The 13,652-nt window shown below is 37.7% G+C and overlaps 1 protein-coding gene across 1 annotated transcript; it reads right to left on the minus strand.

Annotated features, from left to right (window-relative positions):
* Positions 1-911: 911 nt before the first annotated feature.
* Positions 912-8,627, minus strand: Fgb (fibrinogen beta chain). Its single transcript, XM_003476978.4, has 8 exons — positions 8,471-8,627; positions 5,437-5,628; positions 4,811-4,994; positions 3,618-3,845; positions 2,949-3,062; positions 2,503-2,628; positions 2,005-2,290; positions 912-1,290 (listed from the first exon to the last, which is right to left on the minus strand). The coding sequence occupies exons 1-8, from the start codon at positions 8,576-8,578 to the stop codon at positions 1,059-1,061; spliced, it is 1,470 nt and encodes a 489-aa protein (XP_003477026.1). The 5' UTR covers positions 8,579-8,627; the 3' UTR covers positions 912-1,058.
* Positions 8,628-13,652: the final 5,025 nt, after the last annotated feature.

Genomic DNA, 13,652 nt, shown 5'->3' on the forward strand with positions numbered 1-13,652 from the left:
AGATAGCAAAGCACTAGCACTAGAGAGGAAAGTGACTTGGCATGAGTTTTCTGCTTTCTCAGACAGTATATGAGATGACAGATTGTGAAATGACAGATGGAGGGGACAGAACTCATGGTAAGGAAACCAGGTAAAAGCTGAAGTTAGAGTTGATGTGGAATTAAGAGAGTAGCAGTCCCACGAGAAAAACTAAACACCTTTGTTTAGTTGCAGAGATTATAAGGATGGGCTTTAGGACGTTTAGTTCCATGAGGGCGGAGGGCATGACAGCTGCCTAGGACATTGGAGGACACAGGAAGAACAGAGAATCACTCCTAATTTAGTTCTAGTGTGACTATGCAAAAAAGAAGAACTCTGTTTCTATGGATAACTCGCAGATGTTGCCTCCTCTTTTCACTATTTCTCTTACAACGTAGTGATGAAGATCCTGATGCCCTTTTGGAAGTTCTGATCCTGCTCCTCAAGCAGACAGGATCTACCTAATACTTTGTGCAGTGGTGGAGCACGCAGTGATACTTTTCTTCCCTTGGTATAGAGAGAGATTTTAGCTATAAATGTTCCATTTTGGTTTCCTAGATGCTTAAGGTTGCAAATACTTTCTTCAAGATCAAAGCCTGTCTCACTGACTGAATGCAGCACAAAGCAAGAAAACATTAACTCATTGAGACAGAGGGTGCTTTAATTAATACATGTGCTTGAAAGTTTTCTATGAGAGATCTTACATAAATAAGTATGATTTTAAAGTATATCTTTCTGCATAAGATTTAAGTTTGCTTCCTGTTCTTCTGCAAGGACAGATGGTTCCTCTTCCTAATGTGAAATTTCTCACAAACAACTGGAATCACTCTGCCCCCAGCTAACCTTCCAGTGACTTCTTGGGAAGCAAGACAAATGAAGAACACAAAAGCAGATGGTGTGCCATTTTTAATGTTTAATTTTTAATCCTACCCCCTTTTTCCAGAAAGTCACACTAGGGATACAACATATGAAAGACAATTCTCTTAACATAGTGTAAAAAATGCTGCCACCTAAGAAGAATAAAAATCTACACCTGGAGCCTATTGCTGTGGGAAGAAGGGCCTGATCTTCATGGACATCTTTTTCATGGAATACCAGGATCCCTTCCAGTTCATCCACACCACACCATCGTCTGTGCCATGCTTGGCCATGTCCCAGGTGTACTGTCCACCCCAATAGTATCTGCCATTGGGATTGGCTGCGTGGCATCGGTTATACCACCATCCACCACCATCCTCTTTGGAGCACTGTTTCCTTGGATCTGTGCTTATCCTGAAAGAAAATGTGTTTGGAGTTATTAGAAACAGAACTACAATTTTCACACTAGATCTTTTTACAGGACCCACAGAAGAATGTCACATTCAGTTGCGTGTGGTTCTCTTTCCCTTAGGTTCTGTGTGTGAAGCTCTGATACTACACCAAAGGCCTCCTCTGCCCACTGGCAAATAAGGGGGAGGAGGAATTTGCTTTAGTATTACAGAACCTTGCAAAACAAAATAAGGGTTTTCATATGCACATTAGCATATAGGTCTATAGGTATTCTTCTAAATATAATTCAGAAAATGATGGTGCTATAATTCTAGTTGTAGCTCTTTGTAGTTGTGTGATTTGGATAAATTACACAGTCTCTTTCCCCCCACATTTAATGAATTTCATTTTGGTGGATTTGTACATTGGTGTCACATACTTGAATTATTCCTCCATCACCCCACTCATTCGTCCTCCTTCTAACTCCACATTTTTGAGGTGAGGGGGTTCACTGTGCATAGGATACTAATTTCTCTGAAATTCCCCTGTAAGATGAGAGCAGTAATGTCCACCTTCCATGTAGCCGAAATGCTTTAGACCTGCACATAAGGAGCTTAGTACAGTTGCTGATGGTCAGTGACCAAATAATGACATCTGTTAGTAACGTTAGCTATTATGAGTGATGCTAAGGAATCACACTAGAGGAGGCTTTTAAAACAGGGGCAGTACAACACGTACCAGCCATCATTGTCTCTGTCGTACGTGCTGAAGAACATGCCGTTGTGAATGGTCATGGTTCTGTTTTCTCCCACCAGCTGGGAAGCTCCATCCATCAGAGCATTGCCGGCCGTTCCTCGGTATTTGCTCACTGACAGTTGGTACTTGTTTGCCTCGTTCTGCACTGTGAATCCTCCGTAGTGCGCCTTTACTTTATCTCCTTTCCAGTCTTCCATTTCAATTAAAAGCTCCGTGGGTCCCATCCTGGTAATCTGGCTGATCTTATCATTTCCAAGCCAATACTCACCTAGAGGAAAAATAAAATAACATCTCACCAAAAGCAAAAGCTTTGCAAACCAAAACATGCTTTTCTCTCCTTATCTTTTGCTTCTACACTTTTATATTTGAAATACACTTAACTACTTAAAAACAGACTCCTGATACTTGATGCTTTTCTTTTTTTTATAGAAAGAAATCTCATTTAAACAGAGCAATTTTACTAAGACTTTCAGTTTTTACCTGGTAGGCCACAATATTTTTTCCCTTCTGCACTGGTTGCGATGTTTCCAAATCCTTGTTTGTAGGGGTGCCATTTCCTGCCAAAGTCAACGCTGCCATCTTGGCGGTTTTGAATTATTGTCCAGCCTTTAGTTGATGGAAAAAAAAGTAACAGAATTTAACTAGTAACAAATGGTACACTTGCAGGGAGTATCTGAATCCCTAGGCCATTCAGTTGTCTTATTTCCACTTACTTAGCTCCCTCTGATACAGATATAAAAATGAAATGGAATGGAAAGTAGCTCTTAAACATCTTTCATAAATGTTTTATCTTACTGAAAATCATGAGTCATAGGTTTTTTAAGCTTAAAATTTAAGAACAACTAGTTCATTTCCAGCTGTATGAAAGCAAGGTCATCTTTCCTGGCATTCAAATTGATGACAGTGAACCACCATCCACATCTCACCTCCATTCTCCGTGGTCATGTCACAGTACACTCTATATGGTTTGACGTCACTGTTGGGCTGGATGAGGTACATTTCCGACGTTTCGCCTCCCTTCCTAATAATTTCCTCACATTCTGCAAGCACAAAACAGCATGTTATGCTCTGTGCTCAATGATATAATCACTTCATCATTAGTCTCCTGCTCTTGTAACTGTTCACATATATTATGGAGGACTGCTTTGCTATAGCTATTTCAGAATATTACACAAATTGAAGTTTCCTTTTACTGAAAATTGAGCTGAGTTTTGAGGGATTCTATCTGCTCAAAAAAATGAAAAAAATATACCTTTTACATTTTTTAGTGCACTGGCACATTCACAAACAGAACCAAGAGGATGAGTAAATTCCACCTTTTTCCATGACCCTGCCATCTGTTCAGACTTGCACATGTGTACGCACACCAGCCTCCACCCTGGAAGCTACCAGCAACACTACAGCCTAGCCTGCTCAGTAGCAACTGGAAAAGTTCTCAGGCCAAGGCAGAACACAGCATCCTAAACATATCTTCATGATGTGCTGTGACATTGTGCTCTTTGGGGGAAAACCACAGCATTTACTTTCCAGCCTTATTTTTCAGGAGTGTGTGCTCCTCTGGCACCCTACAGAAGTAAGGATCCTTGGCTTGTTACCTTTCCCGGACACCACAGGAATGTTGCAGCTGACAGTGCATGGCGTGCGGCAGTACTCCGTCTGAGCCGCAACGTCAGATTCCAGCTTCTGTATTTTGCTTCTCAGGTTTTCCAGGATTGAGCGGAGCACGCGAAGGTTAGTTGGTATGTTAGTGTTCACAGTCTCCTCTATGTATAGTCGGTGGTTTTCTAGTTCTGAGGTATATTGATTGACGGCATTTGCATTATCTGGAGAAATGAAATTATGCAAGAGTGGTCAGTATTTCTGGCCTCACAAAAACTGAATATGTTTGACTACATAATAATGATTTTTATTTTCTGATAGTATATGAATAGACATTGAGCTTGACACAACTGTGTATCAAGCAATACTGATATATATAGCATTTAGAAATCCTTTAGTCCATGCATGTAGAAAGCAAAACAGCCCAGTGACCACACCAGTAATTTACTCTAAATACAACATCTGATAATAAATTGATTGCTTGTTTCTTTGGTGCAGAGAAAAAGAGTATATGAGATTTCCATCTCATGCTCAATGCAATGTGGAGTGGATGTATTTGAGTTACACAGTGAAGGCGAAACCTTTGGAGCTTTCAGTGATAACAGACAGCCTGCTGTAGCACGTGTGCTATAGGTTTGCCCCCACTGATTTATACAGAACTTTGAAATTTACATGGGAGAGTCCATGATTCCTCTGGAAAATGTAGAAACCTGTGAAAGTTACTCACTGTGGAGCCTCCCACACGAACTGATTCCTAATCACCAAATCAATGGCACCCAGCATTGGGAACTCAACATTCACAGGTTACAATCACTCCCAAGTCAGTATATTACAGATTACTCTCATATACTCAAAACCTATACATGCTAAATTTGTCCTTGGTGGAAATTATCTTCTGGGTCACAACACAGATTTTTTAGAGGCTAACACTAAGGAACCTCAGTGAAATTTTTCATAGGAAATAATCCTTGCTGGTGCCACACAGAGGATAATACTTGAATCATGTTGATCTGGCCAGTTGCAGGTGAAGGTGCCAAGGTAAGGCCCTCAAGGACAACTGGGAGCTTACAGAAAGCAGCACCAGTGGTATGAGATTACTCTAGACACAGTTGTTTCATAACCATGCGTTCTCATGGCAAATATTCGATGTTATTACTGAGAATCAAATGGAAAACACAAAGGCATTTACTTTTCATTTGCTCCTGCCTCTTCTTCCACATGTCTTTTAGCAGAGTCACGTACTGATAGTTGGTGAAGGAGGTCTGGGACACATCCTCCACGTTGTTGTTTAACTCAGCGATACTGTTTTTGATTGGTTTTTCCTGACTCAGCAAAGTCGCTTGTAACTGGCACCCTGTAGGACACAAGACTCCCTGCAAACAACGAGACAGCATGCATTAGAGGAGGGCCTGGGGCTTGGGTATTTGTTAAAATGGCACAATTTCCTGTCAGTATTCCCATTAGTCAACACAGAGGCTCATTGCTTGGTTTTCCTTATGGAAGACAAGAAGCTTCATCGTTATCCTTGTGCCTGATAGCTATTAAGAATGGGCCTTACCATGAAATATAATCGGGCTATGAAAATTTTTAGCCACCTGAACAAGGGAAGTAGGTAAAATACAAAATAAAGGCAATGTCACACATCGTAATTTATTTTCTGGGGCCCAGACCAAACAACACAAGAAAAGAAGCCAAAATCAAAGGCCTAATGAGTTGTTTTATGGTAATTTTATTTCCCAATTAAGCAAAAAAGATGAGGATGCAAATTGGTGGAACATCGGACTTTCTCTGCCCAGAGACCTCAAGTCCACCTACCAGGTCTGGGTCAGCATGCAGACAGCCTCCAGCATCGGGTGCTTTTCTCTCCACTTTAGTTTGGCTCGCGTGTGCTTTGGCTGGACGGGCCCGGTAGCCACCTCCGCTGATGGGAGGTGGGACAGGTCTCAGGCTAGGAGCCTCTTCCTTCTTCTTGTCAAGGGGTCGATGACCACGGGCACCCGGGAGCACCTGCAGGGAACCAGACAGAAGCCAACTGCAGTGTTATAGGAGAACTGAGGTGCAGTTTCTTCAATCCCCTCATTTGATAGTGAGGTAGTGAGACAGTGTGCTCAAGGTCCATCCCCTGGCTGGGTTGTCACTGGCACCTCACAAGCTGTTTATATGTCTTCAGTAACAGATGAGAGACCAAATCACATAAAAATATTGCACCTAGGGAAGTTTGATGAGGTCCTAATCCAAAGCCAATCAGATTTTGAGAAGACATGACCTCAAGTTCTTGAAATCCAACCAATGACACATGCAAAATTGTCAGGAATCACTGCTGACAAGAAGAGAGAGTCTCCTCCAGCCTCTTGGATTACTAAATTCTTACAATTGTTATTCATCATTTCTCTAAAAACTTCCATGAAATGATGATCCAACTAACTCCTATATAGTCATATTTAAGAGATAATAATTGTCATAAAACAAACACTTATTTAAAACAAGACAATCTTTGAATGTAACATGTTCAAGAAGAATATGATACTCTGGAATCAAAATACTGGACTACGCTTACCGGCTATGAGGCCCTGGATAAGTTACTCTGTCTGTGTCTGGTTTCCTTTTGGAATAAGAAGGTCACAGCTTGTATCTGCCTTCTAAACCTACTGTAGGGACTGCTTGACTTCCAATGACGCCTTATACCAGCGTCTGACACACTGAAACTGGTCATTATTTTATTGGAATCATACATAACCAATATGATTGCTTTAGGGTCTTCTCCATTGTTAATTCACTAAGTAAAGATTTAATTGTTTAATAATTTAATTGGTACAACTTAGGTATATACAATGGCCGTTTTTATCATAGGAAATTTGTGCCTGTGCATAATATGCCCTGATTTCTTTTTCCCCTCCCATTCCCCTTCCCTGCCTTCAACCTCTCTTCCCCTGATTATTTATAAAGTTTTGTTTCCATTTTATTCTTCTTTTCTCATTTTTTCTTTTCCCTTCTTTCTTTCCCACTCCCCTTTCCATAGTTCCCCTTTCTTTTTGACCAATTTCTGTTAATTTCACTTTTTGTATATTCAAGCAATGAAATTATTGGTTAAGTCATTCTCTTGAAATTTCCTACATGATCCCTTTGTCAAATGCCATAAGTTTGTCACATATAAAATAAGTTTCAATGTTTTATGATGTAATTAAAAGTATTTGCTAACTTAAAGATATTACATTAACAGGTCATGAAGTGGAAAATATGCATTGCAGTGTAAAAAGTTTGATTTGGATTTAATATGTTATCACATATTCTTTTTTAAAAGTTTTATCATTGGGCTTACATTACAAATTAATAAATGAAACAGGCAATAGTTGAGTTTTCTTACAATAAGTCTAAAAGTCATCTAATGAACCATATTTAGAATTTTATTTTCATTTATTCATTAAATTACTCTATTTATTAAAATTTATTGGGGAACTGCTGGGACTGACACCTAAAGGAACTGGCTCTAGACTCCCTTGCCTAACAGCTGAGCATACACACACACTCACACACACACACACACACACACACACACACACACACACACATCCTTCATGCATGAAGATTTGGAAGAAGCACATGCTTTCTGAATACAAGGCATAGCCTGACCCAGAGATACTCAGATTGAGGTAAATATTATTCCCTTGTACATGTCAAATAAAATTATAAAGAAGAAAAATTTTCTTTTTTGTTTTAGAGTAGTATTAGAGATTAGTCTGGGTTTACCAGAGAAAAGAAAATGCAAACTACTTAAAGGAGTCCTCTACTTATGTCTGTGAAGATAATTTATTGACACAAGTAAAACTAGAAAATCCATTTTGGAATCTCAACTATTAAACTGTTTCTAGGATTGGCGAGTAAGGATGTGAAAGTACTGTGCAAAGTACTTTACAAAAATTTACTCTCACATATTTTTTACATTTTTCTACCTAAACTGATTAATCAGATAATTATCTTTTTCTGTTTACAATCTGATAAGTAGAACTAGTTCTCTCTTCAAATTCAGCAAATTCCCCAAATTGATCATTTAAACATTACTCTGAATTTTTACCTTAGAATGATAATACTATGTTATATATAAGAAACTGGGTCATGATACATTTGATAATAAAATTTAAAATATTTAAATATTCATTTTCCTAAATGCATTTATATATTTTTGTTAAGGTCAAACCAATAGCAATAACTAGGTAGAGATAACACTTGAGAAAAATTAGTTCTCAGATTAAAATAATTAGACTTAGATGTTTTATAAGTATTAATAACAATAAGTACCATTTCTACTTAATTTTTGCATCTAAAAACAATATTTCACTTTCAATTATTATACTTGATGTAGTCTGCTATTAAATTTAGATTGTAATTCTTATTAATAGTGAATAATCTCAAGCTATATAATAGACTCTTTCATCAACAACCTGTCCACTATAACTTATTTCTTTTAAAATATTATTCACTATATTGTAGTTTTTTATATTTTTCATTTTATTTTTATAATTTTAATAAAGTATTGCTATAGCTAAGTAAAAACTATAGTATTCAGGATAAAAACTAACAACAAAAACAAAAAAGAAACTATTGCACCAGTTAAATCATCTTCAACCTGGGAAAATATAGATAATAAACCAGAAAACAAGAAATTAGTCTGCTTTCATGTAAGAAATACCATGTAGTATTCTTTAAGTAAACTAGGTTCTGGAGATTAGCAGTTCAGCTTTACAATTACATTCAATTCTAACTTCATTTAAATAACTGTTCTCATAAGATTATGATTCCACTGTATTTAATATTAACAATGTTAGTGATAAAATAATACTTTCAAAATCACCTCATCATCGTAGTCATCACCTCCTTGGGACTTAACTGAGAAAACACACAACAGTAGCAGTAACAGATATCTCATGGTTTTAAATTTCTGGAGGTTCCAAGAAATCATCCTTTGCTTTTAGACTTGAAAGACTTTGCACTCTATATATGCTTGTGTCCTCTGGGAGGCGGGACCTCACAAATGGTTACCTTCCCTTGGTTAATATTTAATCTTTTGGTTCACCTGTTGGCTGAGCCATTTTATCACTTGAGCAATATCTTCCCAGCAGGTCTTGTTTACTTGTCATTCAACTATTCTTCACTATTGGCCTGATTTAGAAACACCAAAATTTTTCAATTCATTTAATCAGACAAAATGATGGGAAATTGGGACCTTACTATAAGAGTGGTGTGTCACATTTCTTGTAAGTTAGCGTGGATGATACACAAGTTCACAAAGAATGTTTGAGGAGAAAAAAAAAATTAACCTAAGCACAAAAATCTTGATCTACTCAGCAGACACTTATTAAATTATGAACTCACTGAAGATGTACCATTCACACTTGTGTTTCCAGGAAGTCCTGTAATTCAGTTTTTTTACAATGTTATTAAAACCATGAATAATAGTATACCATTATGTTTATGTCTTTTCAGACATTAATCATTACACTATGGGAGATAAACATCAGAAAGAAAATGTGTAGACTTCTCTCTCTATATTCTATTCTCTCTTTTACCCTAACTGGCTTTCATACATTGTCCTTTATTAATATAAACTAAATTTACAAAACTTCTAAACATTATTAAAATCACTAAACGACTGTGGATTGCCTGATCACAATTATCTTCACAGTGCTATGATACAAAGTTAATGTTTCATTTTTATTATCAGACTGTGCATTGTTTTATATTTTATATTTACATTGTTTATATTTTATATTATATTGTTTATTAAAAATGTCATCTTAACAATGGCAGAAACTGCTTAACAGTGAGGTTTTCATGCATGTGTTTGGCTGGTATGTTTGCACAAGAAATGTGTCTCATTTTGTCATTTCTCCTAAGGCTTCAGAGATTCTTTTAAATCTGTTTATTCATTTGTTGAAATCTTGTAGGATTAAAATCTATGTGAATCAAAAGGAAATCCAAAGTTGATATGTAAATATGTTGCTTAAATATATTTTTCTTTTCTGGTATGGACAGTAAAAGATTTTCACTGAATTTAAAAAATGTTTTTCTTGGAAAGATAAGATGTTATCTGCATTGGATACCAAGAGTGTTTTAAACATTGATTTGAAAAAAAATTTGATGATAGTATGAAATAGTTAATTTCTTTTTTCTCTTGACAGTATAGATAACAACCCAAATTCTCTTACTTGAGATTTACAGAAACAGAATATTGAGTTTAAATGTTCCCTATTTGTTATAACTGAGGAAATAGTGTACTTCAGATTTTTAGTTTTAATTTTTCCTAGAGGAATACCCAGTCTGAGAAGCCAAATATGCAGATGTTTATTAATTAAAGTAAAATAGAAGACTATTTTCCTTTGAAATATAAATGAGAAAAAATTAATAATCTGGGCAGGATTTTACTTTAGTGATGTACAGATTCCTTCTAATTTAAAGAGAACTCTTTCTGTTAAGGACACTAAAACTATTTCTTTTTCTTGAGGTGATGCGGGATTACCACATTTCCGGTCAGTGACATTTTATCAACAAATAACAGTTGGTAACCATTAATTTCTGCAAGTCTTGTTTTTACTTTCTTCTTGCATATGGTTCAACAGTACAGTGAAAGCCCCTTGACACTGCCACTTTCTTCGGCTCTGACCAGCATGGTTAGGAGGAAGGTGGATGAGAACTAGGACTCATAGTCCACAGAGCTGGTACTTACTTATCCACCCTGCGATTAGAAGACAGTAGCATGCTAGACACCAGGAATACATTAGTAAATGAGGAAGATGTAGTAGGCATTTGGTGACTGACTGTGGAACGAAGGAGAGACCTGGCTTGCACAGATACCTGCCTCACATGCCAACCTGTGATAATTTATCTTATTCAGTTCTCGAAACCACTAAGTTCTACCTGAGACACAGAGGTTAACTAAACTACCTACAATCACAGAGACAGAGTTTGTGGTCAGGACTGGACCCACATCTGTCTAACCTAATAATCCACGCTATTGGATAATCAACATAATGCTTAACAGAATGTACACATTATACAAATGCCACTTGCACCTTCTGTTTGTTCATTGTTGTTGCTGCTTTGAGACAACTCAGCATCTTGAAACCACAGTGTCTAGATTGGTACTGTCATTCACTACCCATACAGAGGACTGCTTGTATTTGATGCCTCCTCCTGTCTGTGTCAGACGCATCCAATAAAGTGATAATGGGTTTCTTTAATGCTAATTTCTGTTTGATTTCCTCTATGAAGTTACATTCACCTAGATTAACTCTCCACATTGCATATTAGAAAGTAGACGATCCTATTTCAAAGACAGGAAGTGAATTTGCAGCGATTCCACTTACTGAAACTCTTGAGTTCTTTGGGGTGTTGATGCCATTGGTGGAAGGGAAAGGGTGGACTGTTTGTTCCCTTGTGTTTTGAGGTCAATAGTGCAGAATTAGCTGATTCTGTTACACAAGTCAAGGTCAGTAAATCAGTGACAGAGAAATCAGAAATAACCTGTCTTTCCCAGTACCTTTCCGGCATGAAAGGCAGACTTGTAGGCATTCAGTCAATATTGTTGATATTGCTACGTTTATAATTCACATCAGGTCTGATCTACAGAGAACAAGACAGTGTTTAGTGACTATTTGTAGTGAACCTACGTTTTGGCACATGAGGTTCTGGGTTCAGGAAAGTAGTAGATAAGATAGATAAGGACCTTACATGGGTGAGACTTTGTTTGGCGGGAAAGACAGAAGTTAGAAACTACTCACAATAACTTGCACCCAGACTAGGACAAGGGGAGGTGAGGCTCTGGTAACAGTGATATGGGGGCCTAATGTCTTTCAAGGAGAATAGGGTGTGCAAGAAAGCAGACTTTCAGATTGGAAACTGGTGTGAATTGACCATATTACACCTGGTCACCACAGATGACCATATACCTTGCTTTATATCATTCACCTGGCATGCAAGAGGTATTTTATATGCATCTGTTGAGCAAATTTGTCAATGTCTAAACAAGTGAGAATAATGGAATCCTGACTTAAAGAAGATAAACAGGTCTGGGTGAGCCTATCTTACAGGAAGTCATCATGAGCATACAGTTTGAGAATCACTGAACTACAGTCTGAGAATCACCATCCAAAGGAAAAGGGACACTGAAGACTTGGAGGCTAGGATGGGTATGAGCTTTCTGAACAAGCCTAAGACTAATACGACCGTGACATCTGCGGTTGGTGAGCCACCCTCAGGAGGACAGCACGTGACATGGGAGAGGATAGGACATTGCTCTGTTCCTTGTGGACAGACTCCCTCTGTTGGCTTGGAAGATGATAGGCTGCTTTTCCCATGTCTTCTTATGAAAGTGGACATGCGGAGTGACAGGCAGGGAGGACAGGACATTTTCTTCTTTAACCAGATGCAGACCACAAGTGTCAGAGAAAAGACAAAGTGCTCTGTTGCTTCTGCATGCTGAGTCTGCAACCCGCAAAGGGTGCACCGACTTTTCTCCTGGAATGACCCTAAAACTCAAGAGTGGGGCCTCGGAGTTCTTGCCCGTATAACAATGCCCTGACCTCCAAGCACTGGTGAGCAAGCTAGGGGCAGACTTGAGCCAACCCCACCCAATTCACTCCCCAAATTTGATATTTGCCAAGGAAATAAGAGAAACATTGGATCAAGTGGTCTGATACCACATTCCCGGCAGCATTCTAGAAAGAAAAATCTATCAACTGCAGTAACATAACCTAGCAAGATTTCTACACTGAGTTGTTCGGTTTTTCGGTCACATCCTTGAGACCCCTGACAGCCTTCCCTCAGCATCTGCCACCATCGAACCTTCTGTTAAATGAGGCTGAAATGGTCTCTAGGATAACCTAAATAAATGCAAAGGGAAGAAATAAAATGCCTAGGGATCAGATGGGTTGTCTCATTTTCAAGCATAAGTTACACATTACAAAGAGAAGATATATTTTCAAATAATGTAGCAAATCATTTAAAAAGTTTTTACCTGCCTAGTATATGGTACCTGCAATAAAACTCTAAAGAGAATGGAAGCTTTTATTTCAACCTGGAGCATTTCATTAATATTCCTTTCAAGAACTTTTCATCATTTGTTAACATTTTTATGGCATTAAATTAGCAATGTTTTCTGTAAAATGCCCAGAGTTGATCAAGGGTTTAATGAAATTTTTATGAGCATGTTTAGCATGTTAGGAAAGCATGAGTCCTACATATAACATCAGGATATATACAATATGAGTCCAAAAAATCCACAGAGGGTGGTTATCATGAAATTGGGGAAGGGGAAAAGGGAAGAACACCCCCACGCCGTCCATGTGGGGAAGGGCAGAGGCTATGAGTGACTTTACAGCCCAGATAGGCTGAATAAGGACCAGAACAGTGGGCCGAAGTATAGGATGTGAAATACTCCTTTAAACCCCTATTATTTCTTCAATATTTCATTATTTTGCCCCTAGTGGAGACTAGGTTTTGGAATAAAATGAAGGCTGCCTGGATGGAAGAGCTGAGCTCTTGTAGGCATGCACCTCTTTTCTTTCTTTCTTTCTTTTTTTATAACAAATAGGGTATTGGTGTTTTGGCTGGGATTGAATTAAATCTATATGACAATTTTGAAGCTATGTTTGTTTTACCTATATTAGTTCTGCCTATCTAAGAACAGAGGATATTTTTCTATTTTCTGATATTCTTTTTGATCTCCTTCTCTGACTATTATAGTTTTCAATGTAAAGGTCTTTCACTTCTTTTGTTGGATTGATTCCTAAGTCTTTAATTTTTCATGATGCCATTATGAAAGTTGTTGTTTTTAAATTCCTTTGTCAGTGAATGTGTTATTCCTATATAGTAGTGCTATTGATTTTTGAGCATCAAATGTATTCTTTTATGCTACCAAATTTGATTATTAATTGTAGAGACTTTTGGTTGGATTTTGGGATCATCTATGTAGAGTACCATGCCAATGATAATTTAACTTTTTTCTGCCCTCTCCATATCCCTTCTCTTTCTTTCTC

The sequence above is a fragment of the Cavia porcellus genome, unplaced genomic scaffold, assembly GCF_034190915.1.
Source record: "Cavia porcellus strain 051 isolate PalLab524CR breed Dunkin Hartley unplaced genomic scaffold, mCavPor4.1 scaffold_14, whole genome shotgun sequence".
Taxonomy (NCBI): domain Eukaryota; kingdom Metazoa; phylum Chordata; class Mammalia; order Rodentia; family Caviidae; genus Cavia; species Cavia porcellus.

Coding starts and splice junctions, on each gene's coding strand:
- Fgb (XM_003476978.4), bottom strand. CDS start 8,578: ATGATTTCTTGGAACCTCCAGAAATTTAAAACCATGAGATATCTGTTA. Junction 2,629..2,948: donor CATGACCACGGAGAATGGAG/GTGAGATGTGGA, acceptor CATCAACTAAAG/GCTGGACAATAATTCAAAAC. Junction 1,291..2,004: donor GACAGAGACAATGATGGCTG/GTACGTGTTGTA, acceptor ATTTTCTTTCAG/GATAAGCACAGATCCAAGGA.